The sequence below is a fragment of the Eublepharis macularius genome, chromosome 9 (genome assembly GCF_028583425.1).
Source record: "Eublepharis macularius isolate TG4126 chromosome 9, MPM_Emac_v1.0, whole genome shotgun sequence".
NCBI classification, from domain to species: domain Eukaryota; kingdom Metazoa; phylum Chordata; class Lepidosauria; order Squamata; family Eublepharidae; genus Eublepharis; species Eublepharis macularius.
The window spans coordinates 41,095,968-41,109,604 of NC_072798.1; the positions used below are offsets into that span (position 1 = coordinate 41,095,968).

General features: G+C 43.0%; 1 protein-coding gene across 1 annotated transcript in view; it reads right to left on the minus strand.

The window, feature by feature from the left end:
- LOC129335663 (cytochrome P450 2D15-like) overlaps positions 1-12,727 on the minus strand; it is a 36,406-nt gene extending 23,679 nt beyond the window's left edge. The window contains exons 1-2 of the mRNA XM_054988402.1: positions 12,399-12,727; positions 2,424-2,595 (exon numbers count right to left, since the gene is read on the minus strand). Of these exons, the coding sequence (XP_054844377.1) occupies positions 2,424-2,595; positions 12,399-12,611 (385 nt within the window). The 5' untranslated portion in view covers positions 12,612-12,727. The remainder of the gene's footprint in view (positions 1-2,423; positions 2,596-12,398) is intronic.
- Positions 12,728-13,637: the final 910 nt, after the last annotated feature.

Here is a 13,637-nt window from a genome sequence, read left to right on the forward strand (position 1 = left end):
GCCAGGGAGGCCGGGCTGCTAGCCAGGGGACTGCAGCTGGACAGGCCTTCAGCAATCAGCCAAGGCAGGGAGGCTGGGCAGCCAGGGAACAAGGCACAGCTGGTGCTGGTCAGTGGGGCCAGATCAGCTACCCCAGCTGCAACTGCTTGGTGCAGCCCAAGGCCAGGCTGGAAGAGGGGTGGGGCAGTAGAAGGAAGCCCTATAAAAGCTGGCTGGGAAGAGCCCTGTGGTGGTGGGTGTGAGTGAGGAGTGATGATGTGGAGTGAGAGCAGTAAGATGCAAGGGTGGAGGCTTGGAGGAGAGTTCTGGAAGGAGGAGATGAAGGAGGACGCAGAGGGTAATCAGGCCAGGTTGAGCAGGCCAGCGAGTGGACTGAGAGGGAGTCTGGGTGAGGTATACCGCCCCTCCTTCCACAGAGCAGGGTCCTGCAGAATCCCTGGCCCCCCTGTGATGTCAGGAGCAGACTGCCCAGTGCCACGCCCAGCGGCAGCGGCGGCAAGCCCTGACACCAGTTTCTTTCTGCCCTCCATACATCTGACGAAGAGAACTGTGGCTCTCAAAAGCTTATGCTACAATAACATTGGTTAGTCTTAAAGGTGCTACTGGACTCTTTTTGATTTTACCTGGAAGCTTCAACTGCTTAGTTCCTTTTCATCTGCTACATCAAGACGGTAAGAGGAAAAGCATATAATGGGTGTACAAATCACATCTGAAAGAAAGTGTCCTATATGAAGAGGTCAACTATGCCTGCTCTGAAGCAGCATTGGCCACACTTGGAGTTGCTGAAAGTCACAAAGAGGTCAATGTGTGGCATACCTCACTTACAAAAGATTGGATGCAGATATGCATCAAGTTCCCTGTGCCAGCAATGCCTTGGTGACTGAGGGCACCTGTTCTGTCCTGCAATATGGATGATGATGGAAGTGAAATTGTTCTGGAATCATCTCTCCTGCAGGCCACAGTCAAGGTTGTTCAGGGTGCTTGTGGATGTGCCACACTGCTTTTTGATACAGGTTGTGAGTATTGTGTTCCTGGTGGCTCCCCATAATACTATACCTTGCAGCCCAGGGCAAAAGGTATGCAGTGATTTGTACACTGCCAAAAGCTCCAGGTAGTTGATGGAACATCCTCTCTTGGGAGTACCATGGTTGATTAATGGAATCTGCATTGCAGTGGGCATCCCAGGCCCAGAAGAAGGCATATGTAAGTCAATCTCAGATGCAGCCTGGGAGGCATAAATGGCATATCCTGTTTCCAGTTCCATCTATGCTCCCACAAGTAAATACCTATTTGTGTGGGTTGAGTTGAAGAATGCTGTTTATGTTTCTTTTCTTTATAAAATTCTCTGGAGTTGATAATTTTGCCTCTCTCTCTTTGGACTTTTTTAAAGAAAACATGAGGTGACTGGAGGTATAGCAGCTGTTGAGATGAAATCTCTAGAAGCTCCAAATTGCCACTACCGCTGTAGCAGATGAAAAAGGAACTGAGCAGGCAGGACTCCTAGACATGTGTGGTCCAAAGCTACATCTCTGGTGGATTTTTGCACCTAAATGCTAGCTCTAGAAGTTTTCTAATTGCTGCTCTGCATAACTGCAAAGCCCATCAGTGTGATGCACAGAGATCACAAAGCAGTAATAGAAGTAAACTGGCTCTGTTCTCTGTAGCCCAAGCCGATACACGGAAAAGCTTGAATGAGGTGAACAGCAGTCATTGGCTTCTGTTTCCCCCACCCCAAGCTTCTAGGACCCAGCAAAAAGCTGATTTGAGCCTCTTCTCCCAATCACAGGTTTCTTGCTGAGTTCCAGAAGCCTGTAGTGGACAGAAGTTAATCATCCCTGTGCATGCATGTGCTCTCTCTCACACACACACAGCATCATTCCAGCTTTGTAAGAACCTAGTTACAAGTGGGGGGCGGACAACAAATCAATCAGTAGAGAGTTAGCTTTGTATCTCCTCCCTGAGTCCCTGCAAGATTGGGGCATAGCCAGAAGTTCCCTTTACTGCCAAATAGGCATGAACAGAAAACAGTCTGTTGAAAAATTAGCTTCTAGATCAGGACTTGCTATCAAAATGTGAGCCAAACTGGTGGATGTTCAAGTATCCCTAATTAGAAGCAGGAAAATAGAAAGGAAGAGTCTCTTTGTAAACAAGATACCAGCCCTGCACATGTTAAGAATGAGCTGGTATATCTACTACAGCAGACTTGCCCTTTTTAAAAGCTACATGCATGCAATTCATGAAGAAGACATCTTTAGTATTTGAACAATTTTCCAGATGAAATAAGTTCTGTACACCTTCTAGATTCAGTTTTGGTAAGGGAACATGATTTGGCATCCCATGCTTCAATATTGCTGTGTTGGCTTGACAAATGGTGAATGAGGAAAGCCACTGCCCATTCTCTTCTCTTGGAATTCCAGATATACCTTGATTATTTTCTCCATAGCCCATCTGGCTGTAGACAGCAAAGTAGGGGCGATCAGCAAAATCCTCAGATTTATCAACTAAAGCTCCTTTTATGGTGTGGAATCCATTCAGCACCACTATATTTGTCCAGCTGTTCTGAAGGCTATAAATGTTCCCGTATTTCTTACTGAGCTGTTAAAAAAAAAAGGAGATAGCAACACGTAGCTTCAGCAAATCTGTTTTTAAAGTGCCAGACAACTTCCTTTTGTTTTGCCGCAACATCTCAGAGAGCTACCCCACTAAAATGAATGAACATGCACACAGAGTACATTCCTGTGGGCAATCTCCATCCCAATGCTACCCTATAATCATTTTGGCCAATATCCAATACTCTATTTACATACATTCAATCATCACAATATGTATTTTCTCATTTATTGAATTATGAGTCTCCAATTAATTGCTGTATTGGATCACGTAAGGGAAGTATTTGTGGAAATGAGTTAAATTACAAGGAGAGAATCCACAAGGACTTGCAGAGGACATTTCATCCCCCCCCCCTTTCCCTTTCCTGAAAGCCCTACAGCCTCTCCTTTTTTCTGCTTCCTTCTATCCTTCCCACCCACTAGCCAACCTACCTTTATTTGCCCCCCTGTCTTCAGCTTTGCTTCCCTTGGCAGCCTCTACCTGGGAAAACTATGGCCCAGTTGTGCAATGGGAAACCCACAAGGACTTGCAGAGGGCACCTCACTTTCCCCTATATTTCTCTTCACACTATTTCTTCTTTCTTTCCAACTGACAACTCCTATACCCTCTCCTTCCCACCCACCCACCTTTTAACTGTCCTCCATCTTCAACTAAATTGATAATTGTTTACTTCATTTATACCCTGCCTTTCACTTCAGTGGGGACTCAAAGCAGCTTATATCATTCTCTGCTCCTCTACTTTAACTTACCCTGTGAGGTAAGTTGGACTGAGAATGTGAAACTAGCCCAAAGTCACCCAGTGAGTTTCCATGGAGGAGTGAGAATTTGAACCCGGGTCTCTCAAATCCTAGTTAGAAACTCTAACCACTACACCACACTGACTTTTATTGGGCTAGCTGCTGCCATACAGTAGCAAGCAGTCGGGCCTGGGTAAGGCAAGCAAGTTGGGTGATGGCATGGGAAGGAAATTCCTCTAGTGATTTTGAGCTTCAAAGCCTCTCCACAGTAGGCCTGTGCACGCACAGTACCCATGTGGGTACAGAACAGGAGCCCACAATGATGAACTAGAAAAGCTGGTCAGTGGCACCCCTCCTCCAGAGACCAGCAGGCTGTCTGAGGAGAGGGAAGAGGAAAGCCTGGCAGAGGAGCAAGATGAAGAGATGGAGATGCACTCCAAGGTGCTGCCATCTTAACCCTTTCTCCCCAAGATCTCCTTCTCCCTCCCACCCCTGACATGGTATGTTTGCCCCAAGCCCCTCACTAGACGCAAAGCACCTACTGTGCTGTACCACATTAACACCAATCCATGTGTGAGCATACTGGATTATGAGAGAGTATATCTGGCCACAAACCATAGAGTATGCATTGGACACTGTAAGCACAACAACAACATTTGATTCATATACTTCCATTCAGGACAACTTAACACCCATTCAGAGCAGTTTACATGTTATTATTATCCTCACGACAATCACCCTGTGAGGTGGATGTGGCTGAGAAGCTGGGACTGATCCAAGGTCACCCAACTGGCTTCAAGTAGAGGAGTGGGGAATCAAATCCGGTTCTCCATTGCTGTTAGGCTACTGCACAACATCAGCACCTAATGGCTGCTGAAAAAGCAACTCCAGCCAACTGATGCCATGTTGTGCAACCAAATGTAGTACTTTGCCTTTTGCCCTTTTATGATTCATCACAGAGTCCACAACAATCGCCTATTAATCTTTGAATACAATGACACCCAGGTGCCACTGGTAGCCTGGCCTTGTTATCAGTGTTATAAAGGTACAAGGACTCTGTCTTTATCAAATAGAGCTTTACGAGTTAAGAAACAATAAAACAAACCCATTTTACATTTTGTATACTGAACAAACACAGACCTTCCCACTGAATTGTCTCACACAGAATTATTTATTGCTGCTTCTCTGACTTTATCACAGTCAGTGTCTCACTGCCCTCTCTTCAAGGACTGTTATCTGTGTTCCAGTGGGTGGTGTAGTCCATGGTCCTGTGTTCTATTTAATTGTGTTAGCTCTTGGGGGTCTTCATTTTTGGATGTTGATTGCCAGGGAGATGTATCTCCATCAGTAATAAACAGATGCTGTTTTTTTTTCAAGAATGATCACTTTTGATCTCAGATATACCATTTTTCTCATTGTCACAATGCTCTTGCTTGGATGCTTCCAAGATGGAGTCTGGGTTAACAGTGTAGTCGAAGGCCCTGAGCTTCGGTTTCTTTCTTTCTCTGATCTGCCACTTTTCCTTTTCAGCAGTATAGATAAAGGTAAAGGTAGTCCCCTATGCAAGCACTGAGTCATTACTTACCCATGGGGGGATGTTGCATCATTTTCTTGGCAGACTTTATATGGGGTGGTTTGCCATTGCCTTCCCCAGTCATCTACACTTTACCCCCAGGAAACTGGGTACTCAATTTACTGACCTCGGAAGGATGGAAGGCTGAGTCAACCTTGAGCCAGCTACCTGAACACGGCTTCTGCTAGGATCGAACTCGGGTTGTGAGCAGAGCTTGGACTGTAGTACTGCAGCTTACCACTCTGTGCCACAGGGCTCTTAGTAGTATAGATAATGAGTAAGAATATTGTATATCCAACTGCTAGCTGGGCAGCCAAAATATGACAGCAAATTCCCGTACTTATGCAGGAATGAGCTGGGGGGACGGGGACGCGTGATTGCTACCACCTTGTGCTTGAGAACATCTCTCATAATGGTGTAAGTGGAGGATTGTGAAACATGCTTGTGCTTGAAAAGGACATAATTCATCAAATGAGAATGTACATGTGTTTGGTGCTGGATTGTGTTGTGTCACTACATGAGAGCTGCTGTAGCACAGTGGTTAAGTGGTTTGGCTTTGAATCAGCACTCTTCTGGTTCAAATTCCACTACTGCCATGAGCTCAGCAGGTGGCCTTGGGTAAGCCATTCCTCTCAGCCCCCGCTTTGTATTGTGGGGATAATAACAACACTAACTTGTTCACCACTCTGGGTGGGGCACTAATCTGTCTAGAAGATCTCTCTGTCTAGAAAGCCAGTTTAGTGCAGTAGTTAAGACCATGGGACTCTAATCTGGAGAGCCAGGTTTGATTCCCCACTCCTCCACTTGAAGCCAGCTGGGTGACCTTGGGTCAGTCACACCTTCTAGCTCTCTCAGCCCCGCCCACTTCACAGGGCGTTTTGTTGTGGGGATAATAATGACATACTTTGTAAACCGCTCTGAGTGGGCATTAAGTTGTCCTGAAGGGCAGTATATAAATCAAATGTTGTTGTTGTTGTTGTTGTTATATAAGCACAGTTATTATTATTATAATATTAATTTGCCACAAAACTAGTTTGCATATAATGTGAAGCCTTCTTCAAAAGGCTTAATTCAGCAACTGAGTAATCACATGTGCTGACTGTATTGCTTTCTGGCCCAAATTACTATTTGGCAGCACTGGGACAGAAGTGGCCCACTGGAATGTACAGGAAGTAAGCAAGCTTTGAATGGTCATCCCGGCAAGAATCACTGTTGGGATGCACATACGTAGACAGACCATTTGAATGAATGCATTCTGAGATCGCCTTTGCAGATCAAACACTCAGATAAAATTTCCACAAAATAATTTGCTTACATGACCAACTGTTTAGCCAGTAGAGAAACTGATATATGAGAGAATATTGGCACAGAATGTGTTATACGTTTGTGCTGCCTTCTGTTATGCCATTGCATTAATTTCCACAAAAATACCTGGCTTACATGATCTTATTTAAAGTTTTAGTTGAACAGAGATAATTCAACAAATGAGAAAATGCATGTGCTGAATACCGGGTATATGTATGTGCTGTACAAACTTCTACAAAAAATATTTTATCTACATGACAAAATATGAAACATGCTTGGAAAGACAATTCTCCTGGATAGGAAGAATATCTGCAATTAAAATGAATATCTTACCAAAAATTAATTTTTTGTTTCAAATGTTACCTATCAGCATAAAAGATAAGACATTGAAAGACTGGCAGAGACAAATAAATCAATTTGTTTGGGATGGCAAAAAAACAAGAGTAAGATTCAAGTTACTACAAGATGAGCGATGTAGAGGAGGGCTGGCGGTTCCAAATATCAAGTTATATTATCAAGCAGCTGGCTTGGTTTGGATTATTGATTGGATACGAAACCCTAAGGACAGATTAATAAAATTAGAGATGGTGGATTTAGTAGAGGGGCTGCATAATTACCTTTGGGTGACAAGAAGAACAAGGAGACAACAAAAGAATCATGTTATAAGGGAGAGCCTGATACAAATTTGGGAATCAGTTAGAAAGAGAATGAGTCCATTGATATCGCCAATATTATCAACAATTGAAGCTTTTTGTGATAAAAAACAGAGAAAAGACAATGACCTAATAACATATAGAGATATGATAAACTCTCAAGGGAAGATAAAATCATGGCAAGAAATCCAAGATGAAGGAATAAAAATACAATGACTGATGTATTTTCAGGCTGTCTCCAGATTAAAAGAAGCTTTTAAAAGTTTATAGAGGACAATTAAGAGATCTTACAGAATTTGAGAAAATAATTACACAGAAGAAGAAGCACATTCTGGGTCACATTTATAAACTTTTACTTCAATATGATACAGAAACAGAACAAGTTAAAATCTGCATGGTAAAATGGATGCAAAATTTTGGAGAAGAGATAACATTTCAACAGTGGGAGAATCTTTGGACAAAGGGTATAAAGTTCATGGCAAGTCAAATACTAAGGGAAAACTGTATAAGATGTTTTTCAGATGGTATATCACGCCAAAAGATATTGAAAAAATGGGCAAGAAATATATAGGGTCATGTTGGAAATGTAAAGAAGTGGATGGCTCTTTTTATCGTATGTGGTGAACATGCAAAAAAAGCAAAAAATTTGGAAAGACATTCATGCTGAGATGCAAAAAAATTTAAAACTAGATTTTGCCTTAAAACCCCAGACTATGTTGCTGGGAATAATACCAGAAAATATTGATAAAACTTTACATGAATTATTCAGATATTTGTTGATAGCGGCAAGAGTGACATTTGCAAGTAAATAGAAAGAAGATGAATGTCCAACCAAGGAAATCTGGAAAGACAAGATGGCAGAATATGCAGTGATGGCAACACTGACGAGTTATTTAAATAGAAGATCAATAAGTGAATTTGAAGAGAAATGGGGGAATTATGTTGCTTATAAAGAATACAATAAATAAGATGTTGCAGTTTTATAAAGAGGAATAAGATTACATACTGGCTTATTGTATATAGCTTATAAGAGGTTACAGTCTGACAAAGGGAGAAATGTATGAATATATAATTAAATATATAATTGCTAAAACAGTTTGTAGATATAGAAACATTGATAAAGCTAGGGATAAGTAGAGAGGATTGCTATATTAATCAGTTACATAAAGAGATAAGATGAAATAGCGTAGTAATAATGGAATGAGGAGTTTTTCCTTTTTGATTATTAATTTTTTATTACTAAGTATGGGGAAGGAGGTGGGAGGCACTAAGTATGTGTAGTATATAGTAATGAGACTTAACAGTTGCAATTTCTATTGCTATGTGGATAAATATTGAAAAAGATTGAATTTTTGTGCATTCAGTATTCTAAGAACCCCTGTAGTGAAACTCTGATTAAGATATGTTTTGGGTACTCTGTATTTTAATAACTCTTGTAGTGCAAAATCTCACTGTTCCCTTGACCCTGTTATCCCCCCTCTCCTTTCTGTACCCCTTTATTCTGAAAAAAAGGAAAGACAATTCAACAAATGATTCAATACATATATTTAATAACAGTATTTGTATGGTTTTTTTCTGAATTTCTGCCAATTGGAGATAATCCCTCAAGATCAGCTTGTGAGCAACTAATCCCTGTGTTTTAATGTTTTCCAATGGTCCTTCAGAAAATCACTGGCTAGTTAGTCATTCAGAAGAAACCCATGTATCCCAGCAGTCATCCCTTCTCCTTCAGTTTAACACCACCCCACTAAGATACAACGTATGAAAGAAATCCACTCATGTATATACACTATACAATTATGTGCAATATTTTTATGTTATATACTAATAGCCAAATGGCCCTAATCCGAGCATACTTAAATTCAAAGACTGAAGCCATTAACAGACTAGACATATCTTCCTGTACACCTGAAAAATGCCCCAGGTTTGCAGAAATATATGAAATCTAAAAAAGAAAAAAAAAACCATGAAAAAACCCAAAATGATCAAAGGAATACCTGTAGCTTCAACCAGTTGCCCTCAGTGGCTGTTACTGAGCCAGCATTCCAGGCTTGGTTTCTGTCAGCAAAAGGCAAGGGGAGTGGGTAGGACCCTTTCCAGGGCTGTTTTGGCCTTTGAGGGAGGACTCATTGGGGCCGGACCCAGAAGCAACGAATGGGCACCTTAATACCACATGACTCAGCCAGGTCCAGATGCTTGCTACTGTTCAAAGCAGCCACCCTTCAAAAGGCAGTGTAGTGTAACGGTTAGAATTCAGACTAGGGTGTGGGAGACCCAGGTTTGAATTGCCACTCTGCTGTGGAATCTGACTGGGTAACTTTGATCCTGCCACTCACTCTTAGCCTAACCTACCTCTCAGGGTTGTTGTGAGGATAAAATGGAGGCAAGAAAAATGATTTAAGCTGCTTTGGGTCCCCTTGGTGGGGGGGAAGGCTTCATATAAATGAAATTAAGAAATATAGCTGAGGATGGGGGACAGATAAGTAAGTTGTTTAGTGGGTTTGAAGGAAAGGCGGATGTAGGGAAAGGTGATCACATAGGGGCTGCCAAGAGAAAAGGGAAAAGTGCAGGGAAGGGGATACAGAGAAAAGTCAAGCACATCCTGAAAGTCCTTACAAGTTCTCCACCATGCAACTGGTCCCATTTCAGAAAGCACCACACAACTGGGCCATAGGGGAGAGGCTGGGGGGGGGTTAAAGTTAGGGAGCAGACAGAGGCCGGTGGGAAGAAGGAAGCAGGAAAGGGGGAGAGGCTATGGAGTGCAGGGAAGGGAAACAGGACATGGCAGAGCATCCAGACATCAGAACCTTGTAATTATGGGTGACTTCAACTTCCCTGATGTGTGCTGGGAGACAGGCTCAGCAAAGCGTCATGAATCACGCAATTTCCTGACCTGCCTGGCGGATAACTTCCTTTTTCAAAAGGAGGAGGAAGCTACAAGGGGCTCGGCCATACTAGACTTGATATTAACCAACAGGGAAGAATTGGTAGATGAGATGAAGGTGGTGGGGACCTTAGGGGGAAGTGACCATGTCCTCCTTGAATTCCAGTTGCTGTGGGGAGCCAAGGAAGTTCATAGCCAGACTCGTAGGTTAGATTTTCGTAGGGCCAACTTCGATGAACTCAGAGGCTTGATGAGAGTCATTCCGTGGGGGAGTGTGCTGGAAGGGAAAGGAGCGAGTGAAGGGTGGGCCATTCTCAAACACGAGCTTTTGCAAGCTCAAGCCCTCACTATCCCAGCAAGACGGAAACATGGTAAGGGCTCCAAGAAACCGATGTGGATGCACAGAGAGCTCCAGAATAAGCTAAGGGAGAAAAAGGAAATGTTCAGGAAATTGAGAGAAGGACAGACCTCTAAAGAGGAGTATATGAGGGTTACTAGGTACTGCAGATCAGCCATCAGAGAGGCCAAAGCTCAGTACGAGCTGGGTCTGGCCAGGAGGGCTCGCTACAATAAGAAAAACTTCTACAGATATGTGAGAAGCAAATGCAAGGTAAAAGAGGCAATTGGACCGCTGTTGGGAGTAGATGGAGAAACTCTGATGCAGGACAGAGAAAAAGCAGACAGGCTTAATGACTTTTTTGCCTCTGTTTTCTCCCTGAAGAACTCAGGCAGATCTAGAGATAGTAGAAAATGTGGCAGGACACCTGAGTGGCTAATTGACATTGACAGAGAGGTAGTGGAGAGGCATCTGGCTGCACTGGATGAATACAAGTCCCCTGGGCCGGATGGGGTGCACCCAAGAGTGCTGAAAGAACTTTCCAGAGAACTTGCAGAACCCCTGTCCATCATCTTCAAGGCCTCCTGGAGGGCTGGGGATGTGCCACAAGATTGGAGAAGAGCGAATGTTATCCCAATCTTTAAGAAAGGGAGGAAGGATGACCTGGGAAACTACAGACCGGTCAGTCTGACTTCTGTTGCTGGGAAGATATTAGAGCAAATTTTAAAGGGATCAATCTGTAAACATCTGAAGGACCACTCAGTGATCCGGGGAAGTCAGCATGGTTTTGTTCCTAACAGATGTTGCCAGACCAACCTGGTTTCCTTCTTTGATCGAGTGACCAGCTTACTGGATCAGGGGAACTCTGTTGACATGATTTATCTGGATTTCAGTAAAGCTTTTGATAAGGTCCCCCATGACATTCTGTTGGACAAACTGGAAGACTGTGGAGTGGACTATAGGACAGTTCGGTGGATAGGGAACTGGTTGGAGGACCGCACTCAAAGAGTGGTGGTCAACAGCGTTTCATCAGATTGGAGAGAGGTGTCCAGTGGGGTGCTGCAGGGCTCGGTTTTGGGCCCGGTACTTTTCAATGTTTTTATCAATGATCTGGATGAAGGAGTGGAAGGGCTGCTCATTAAATTTGCTGATGATACCAAATTGGGAGCGGTAGCAAACACCCAAGAAGATAGAATTAAAATTCAACAAGACCTGAATACTCTGGAGAAGTGGGCAGCTGTGAATAGGATGCAATTCAACAAAGACAAGTGCACAGTATTACATCTGGGCCACAAAAATGGGAAGCACAAATACTGGATGGGGGATACACTTCTGGGCAGTAGTATATGTGAAAGGGATCTTGGGGTAAGAGTGGAGTGTAAACTAAATATGAGCAGTCAGTGTGATGAGGTGGCAAAAAAGGCTAATTCAATCTTGCGTTGTATCAAAGGGGCCATAGCGTCGAAATCGCAGGAGGTCATAGCCCCTCTCTATACTGCCTTGGTCAGGCCACACCTGGAGTATTGTGTACAGTTCTGGAGGCCTCACTTCAAAAAGGATGTGGACAAAATCGAGAGGGTGCAGAGGAGAGCGATGAGAATGATCAGGGGTCTGGAGACTGAGCCCTATGAAGAAAGGCTGAGGGCCTTGGGAATGTTTAGTTTGGAGGAGGTTGAGGGGGGACATGATTGCTCTCTTTAAATATTTGAAAGGCTGTCATTTGGAGGAGGGCAAGGAGCTGTTCCAGTTGGCAGCAGAGGGTAGGACCCGAAGCAATGGGCTAAAACTACATGCACAAAGGTACCGGCTGGATATTAGGAAAAAAATTTTCACGGTCAGAGTAGTTCAAAAGTGGAATCAGCTGCCTAGGGAGGTGGTGAGCTGCACTTCACTGGCAGTTTTCAAGAGGCTGAATACTTGTCAGAGATGCTTTAGGCTGATCCTGCACTGGGCAAGGGGTTGGACTAGATGGTCTGTATGGCCCCTTCCAACTCTATGATTCTATGATGGGGAAAAGGAAAATGAGATTTCCCCCCTCTGCAAGTTTTTGTCAGTGACCCACTTATTCACTATTATTTTACTAATTTAACAGAGTAAAGGGGAAGACTTTTAATGTGCACAACTACCTCCTAAGTTTCTATTGTTTATATCTAGTTTGTCCCTTTGATATTCCTGAATATTCAACCTACAAGTAAGTTGAATAAACCCTCTTTTTATTATTACAAGGTCTTTATTGATCCATGTACTCAATATTACATGTAGTACTTTTTAAAAGGAATCTTTCCAACTGAGCACTTACCTGGGTGAAGGAAAGGTGAGGTTTGTTGAAATTAATGTGTAGCATAGTTCCAACAAAAGGAAAGGAGGCAGGCCCCGGAGGGTAATTGCTCCAGTGCCTCCTGCGCTTCATAAAATCAAAGGACAAAGTGAAAAAAGTAAGAAATATAACCAGCATGCTAAGATTACTCCATACGGCAAGGAACTGGGAGGCCAGCCAGAGGAACAGCTCCATTGTGTTTCTCCAGGTTCAATCCCTTCTTGCGCTTTCCCTTCCCTCTGAAAGATTCCGCCTGTTGGGTCTGCTGCTTCTTCGTTTTGTTCCCCTTATTCGTTGTTTTCAGCCAGCACTCCTTTCATTTTGCTCCCTGTGCTCTCCCTTAAGTTGCACACCACTCCTCCACTTGAAGTCAGCTGGGTGACCTTGGGCTAGTCTCTGGCACGCTCTCAGCCCCACCCACCTCACAGGGTGTTTGTTGTGGGGATAACAACATCATTCTTTGTAAACCGCTCAGAGTGGGTATTAAGTTGTCCTGAAGGGCAGTATATAAATTGAATGTTATGTTATTACACTGCCTTGCTCAAATTTCTCATTAGCATGTTTTTACCTCAACAAATGAAAATCTTGTGGGAGTGAAACAGACTGGCCTTTGTGAAAGGAAGTGATATTTTTACTTCCATGCTCCTCTGAGGCACTCAGATGTCTTCTGGCACCATTGTACTTTATTTAGAATACATGTATATTACTAGGCACCATACAATACAAAAAAGAGGAAAAATTGTAAAGTAGTTATTGAAATATCCTTGGACAAGTCCATCCTTTGTACCTGTAAGCACTAATGAGAGTATCTCCTTTATCTAGAGATTGCTACTAACAATTATGTTGATTGCTATAATTCTACTGCCCTCACTTTACCTATTTCTAAGGCACAATTCCTTTTTTCTCACTATAGCCTCATCTATCAGTCAGTTCAAAACATGCTATCTTAGCATTTGTAGGGGGAAGTAATTTTTCAAATGGAGAGCTGAACAACTGTTATTGTCATAAATGAACATTCATGTGTGCCCAAAGGTGATTTCTGATCTTAAAAGCTTGGCAGGTTTTTATAGCCCTTCATGTTGTATCCCAGGAAAAAGATCATTTACAGCTTTGCTGGTCCAAAAGTAAAATCCAAAAACCAAAAACAGAATTCACATTATCTTTTATTAGGACCAATCAAATAATACATAACATTGTGCAAGCTTTTAAGTTCTCTAGAAC